This window comes from Myotis davidii, unplaced genomic scaffold (assembly GCF_000327345.1).
Source record: "Myotis davidii unplaced genomic scaffold, ASM32734v1 scaffold732, whole genome shotgun sequence".
Taxonomy (NCBI): Eukaryota; Metazoa; Chordata; class Mammalia; order Chiroptera; family Vespertilionidae; genus Myotis; species Myotis davidii.
In genome coordinates this window covers 2,925,852-2,931,562 of record NW_006284349.1, presented here as the reverse complement: position 1 = coordinate 2,931,562, position 5,711 = coordinate 2,925,852, and the positions used below count along the sequence as shown (strand labels likewise).

Sequence of the window (5,711 nt, the reverse complement as noted above, 5' to 3'; positions counted from 1 at the left end):
AGGTCTGGGCAGCTGCCAAAGAATCAGGTGCTTCCTGAGACAAGGCAAGTGTGGGAAATCCCGCTTTATGTAAAAGAACATATATAAACATTTAAAGTGCTAAAGTCAAAGTATGCCTAAATATGAGGGAAAGTTCATAATGCCTTGTTAAGTGAAAAGCAGCTTATTTCCTGAACATTCTATAGTACATTATATTAAAATTTTGTATGAAACTTTTACATATATAATGTAAATGGGAAGACACATTCCAAAATTTTGAACAACAGATACTTCTGGATGGCAAAAATATGAGTGATTTTTGCCTCCTACTTTGTATTTATATGCAGTCAACTCAATTCTCTGCCATGAGCATGCCTGACTCCTAATACCAAGTTAAGTCCTTAGAACCAAACTCTCCATGAGAAGCATCTTTTCTTTCAAAAATAGAAGAAAAAGAACAAAGAGGGCTGTCAGAATAATATGTCAGCTCTCATTAACATCACAAAAGCATGTATTGGCTTGCTTTTGCTCTATTTATTTTTGTTTTAGAAAGTTAATTTGAATCTAATTACAATTGAAGCTTCTCAAAGCATTTAAGAAATGCTTCCCCGAGAAATAAAGAGGAGTGTTCTCTCCTTGGAACCTCTGTTTTGGAAACAGACAGTTACACAAATTAATGAAGCTCTAAGGAATCAATGGGGCACATTGGGAGGTGGATAGTCCACAAGCCTAGTCCTGTCATAAGAAATGAGGAAGAAAGGAAACTATTCTAGGTTAAAGGAGATTTTAGGGTCATCTAAGTGCAATGCATGGTGCTTGACTGGCTCTTATGTTTTTTAAAAAAAAAAGCTATAATTTGTTTCCTTTTTGAGATAATTAGGAAAACCTGGATAGACTGGGTATTAGAAATACTTTTTAAAATGTTCTTATGCTCTTATGTATCAAAATAATATTGTGATCGTGTAGGAAAATGTCCTTTTTCTGGAGCCACATGATAAAATGTTTAGGGTAAAGAGCCATGACATTTGTAATTTTACTTTATAATCATTCATTGAAAATATATATATATATATACACACATACATATATATATCTTGTTAAAAATCATAGAAATGCATGAATTTTACTTTATATAAATTATATCCCAATAAGCCTGACTTTATTCAATAAGGACCAAATTCAAATACAGAAAAATAAATGGATGTAGCTTAAGTACAGACATATGTATAGATGAAGCTAATAAGGCAAAACGTTTACAATCACTGAATCTAGGTTGTGAGAACATGAAAGTCCATCGTACATGTTTCTACTTGTGTTTTAGAACATTTTCAAGGTAAAAACCTTTCAAAGTTCTTCATAACTTACGAAGTCATGTAGCCGTTGACATAATTCTGATTCAATATGCGACCCCAGCAGCCGGCACCCATGGCATTGTTCAAAGTGCTAAAATCTTCAGAAGACCAGAGCTTCTTCTTAGTCAACCGTGCATCCTTGACCGTGTGGGTCCCAGGATAGTGAGCTCTAGAAAAGGAAGGGTGGGAGGAAATGGGGAAAGGTCAAGTGGCACTTAAATCCATTTGTTAAGCAAATGAAAATACATCTTCTCCAGCATGTTCTATTTTAAAACAACAGCGGCTTCCAGGTAGATGCTGATTGTCGTTGGCATCTGCTTCCCATCCTTGTGTCTCAGGATGCCCTTAAGATGAGATAAACCTATAACCACACACAAGATGGGAAGGAAGATAAAAAACGAGGTTCCACCAAGATTCTGTTGAGTCTCGATAGATGAATCAGACATTTCTGCTTCTGGAAACCATAACATGTATGGAAGCATGTTGATAGAGGGGGTTAGAAACCTATAACCACACACAAGATGGGAAGGAAGATCAAAAACGAGGTTCCACCAAGATTCTATTCTTGAGAGATGAATCAGACATTTCTGCTTCTGGAAACCGTAACATGTATGGAAGCATGTTGATAGAGGGAGTTAGCAAAGGAGGCCAGAGCCTAGGACACTCCAAGAGATGATTAAGGTGGAGACTGGATTCATACTTCCCACGGGGAGTACAGAGTTTGGGACACTAGAAAGGAAGGAGTAAGAAAGAAGCCAAAAACAAAAGACCAATGAGTCTATTATATAAAGTAGTACTGACTCCCTTGTTCCCACTAGCAGACAGAGAAAGACAACTTGGCATTTACTCCCAGACACAGACAGAAAAACAATAAAAACCCACACAGAGTTCCTTGAATATTTATAATCCCAGAGCAGTGGTGATCCTCAACCGGGTGCTTTTGCCTGGCACAGCAGGCAGGGTTTGCTACTGGTATCTGGGGAGTAGAGGCCAGAGATGCTGCTAAACATCCTACAGGCATAGGATGGGCAGGTCCCCACTGCAAAGAATCATCCAGTGGAAATATCAAACCTGTAGAGGCTGAGCAATCCTGCCCCAGAGTAATGAACCCTTCCCTTTTGAGAGGAGTCAGTCAGTTTAAGTATAAATGTATATTCATTATTCCAAGAGTAAACTATTGCCATAATGATGATGGTGGAAACTAATGATTATTGACTAAAAACAACTAAGAAATTTCAAGTGTAGAATAGAAATCAGACTGACAGTTAATACAATAATAAGAGAGCATATGAGCTAAATAACTTTAGGGACATGAGTGTATACTTTTTAGGCCAAGAATTGATTACAAAAAAATTAATAACACAAGAAGATAATAAATATTAGATTATCTCTTTGTAGACTGGTGTAGCAGCATCCATCATATTAAAAGAATGATTGTGAAGTCCTGTTTTAGTTTGCAGTTATTTGTTATCACTTAAGTTATGAATGTTTTAAGAGAAAGTCCTATTAGGGAATTCATTAGACCTAGTAAAGATGGATTAGGGAACATTATCAATTTGGCATTCCAGAACTTCATGAGAAATAAGTATTACATACTAGTATATATAATAGAGAACACACACACAAAAAAACAGTTGAACAAAAATGAGGTTCCACCAAGACTTTGTTGAGTCACTGACCTCAGTTGAAAATAGGCATCTATTCAGTATTATAAATATACACTACAGAGACCACACGAACAAGCTAGCACCTAAGGGGGTTAAGAAATTATTGCTGCATCACCATAAGGTCCAACTCAGAAAATCTGGCTACTAATATTTGTAGTGATATTATATCCCAAAACTTTATTCCATGACATGATATTCAACCTCAATGCCTCAACCAAAAGCCAAATGTATGTTTCTTGTATCTCTGGTTAAAATATATTCTATAAAAAAAAATCCTGGAAAAGAATATGCTATTATCTTCCCAATGATCTTTAGATGTTGGATTCTGAGTAAATTCTAATTCTAGTTTAGAATTCTAGTAAATTCTAATTTATAGTTTTCCCTTTTTCTATAATGAGCATGCATTATTTTTATAAACTGAAAAGTATCTCCTTTAAAAAATTATAGAAATAGGTGGTATATCCCTCATTCAGAAAATAGAGCTGTTACATTACACTTAAAACCTGCTCAGATTAAATGATCGGAGCAAAGAAGGGCAGAACTAATAGTCTATCTGGGTCTCTTCCAATATCCGGATCACTGCTAATTCAACAACATGTAAAGGTTCTTTGGGAATATAATTGTTTACAGGTATGTAATCCGACAAAATGTCTCTCATTTCACAGTATGATATGGCGATGGGTCCATCCTTATGGAGGCTGAATAATGGGAACATGGATACTCATGACATTATTCTGCCTACATTTGTGTTCATTAAAAATTCTTCATTAAAAATGCCATTAGATCAAGCAGAGTCTTTACATTGAATAAAGAACAAATTACACACACACGTGTATTCTGTTTTTTAAATACTTATGTACATTGTCATGATATTTAAAATTCACTTTTTTTAAAAAGTAGCTGAAAGTAGAATTGTCGGGAAGTGGTCAAAAGGTACAAAATTCCAGTTATAAGATCAATAAGTACTAGGGATGTAATGTACAATGTAATGACTAGTTAACACTGCTATACAATATATAGGAAAGCTGTTAAGAGAGTAAGATCCTAAAAGTTCTTATAATAAGAATTATTTTTCTTTTCTTTTTATTGTGTCTATATGAAATGATAGAGGTTAACTAAACCTATTGTGGTAAACACCTCATAACAGATGTAAATCAAACCATCATGCTATATAGCTAAAACTTATATAGTGATGTATGACAATTCTCAATCAAACTGAAAAAATAAAATAACAAAAAATAAAACAGGAAAAAAAAATACTGCTGGAACACAGTGAGGCCAGGGCCCAGAAAGAAGGCTGAAAGGCAGATGGGACTAAGGAGCAAGGTCAAAGCCATATGGCTAAGGAGACATGACAAAAGTCATGGCCAGTGATCATGCCACACCATGTACACAGTGTTCATGAGAGAACTCTACCCACAAGAAGTCTGATTTCACGACACTGCCATTTATAACTTCTAAAATTTAAATACTATTCTGCCCCAAATCTAAACAAACCCATGTTTTATTACTGCAAACATTAACAATTTTTAAAAATTACCAATTCCTTTTATTGTCATAGAAAAATCCCAAAATTCATACATTTCAAAGAAAAAGGAATGAAATACCAGTTATACAGGCTTTCATTAAGTAATTAGAAAAAAAGCTACTTTCTGAAAAATATAACCAAATGGAGAGGAAAACACAAAAAGAAAGGCACAGTTAATATTCAGAGCAAGCACTGGACCCTTAGTTTTCAAAGACAGACATCCCTTACCCTATAACATCAATCACTTCCATGAGCTCCGCGTCGAGCAGCATAGAAGCAGAAATGGGCTCCCAGAGGTTGTCGCTCGCTATGATTTTCACTCGCTCGAGACCTTGATAGTTCAGCATTCTTCTTAAAACCTTGTGGAGGATAAACAGGACATAGGAAAGGTTACAAAAGAGACTGCAGCTCTTGCATTACCACCAAGGTAAGCTAAAGTATCTTCCAAAATCAACATACTGGACCATAGTGTCAGTATTATTTTTCAGTAGAAATGTGGCTCCTGTGGAAAATAAAAAAATAAACCTATGAAGTTAAAATGTTTTATAGGGATTTTCCCTCTACCTTCAAAATTATGTTTAACCATAAAAAATTTGGGTGAGAGGGTGGAAATTTTTTTAAAAACCATAATAGTACTCCCCAGAAAGAATCACTATTGTTTTGGCATGCATTCTTAGGAAATTTCTCAGGCAGACACAAAATCAAATTGGGATCGCATTAAACATACCATTTCGTAAAATGCTTTAAACTGTAATTTTATTTTTAGTATTTTCCTGTGTCTCTAAATATTCTGCCATTACTGAAAATATTACAGCTCTCAAGATTCTGGACCATACTAGAAATAACCATAAGAAATACTCCCTTGAGAAACTAAGATGGCAGCATAGGTAAATACCGGGAAATTGCTGCCTCCCACAACAACTTCAAAAATACAACGAAAAGACAAAACGGACATCATCCAGAACTACAGGAAGGCTGGCTGACTGTAAATTCTACAACTAGAAGGAAAGAAAAGCACACTGAGAGCCAGAGGAGCTGCGGAAGTAAAGTGCAGAGGAACCGGGGGCTCGCGCGCGCGTAAAGGGGCTGGTACCTGAGGACGCGGCTGTCTTTTTGAATCAGGAGGGAGTCACAAGCTCCCGACTGCTCTGAACTCTGGTTCCAGGAAGTCTCTGGAGACCCAGG

At 35.9% G+C, this 5,711-nt stretch overlaps 1 protein-coding gene across 1 annotated transcript in view; it reads right to left on the bottom strand.

Moving 5' to 3' along the window:
• The window catches only part of GALC (galactosylceramidase), a 51,308-nt gene that overhangs the window by 21,922 nt on the left and 23,675 nt on the right, over nucleotides 1-5,711 (bottom strand). The window contains exons 7-8 of the mRNA XM_006754754.2: nucleotides 4,755-4,885; nucleotides 1,345-1,500 (exon numbers count right to left, since the gene is read on the bottom strand). Coding sequence (XP_006754817.1) covers nucleotides 1,345-1,500; nucleotides 4,755-4,885 — 287 coding nt within the window. The remainder of the gene's footprint in view (nucleotides 1-1,344; nucleotides 1,501-4,754; nucleotides 4,886-5,711) is intronic.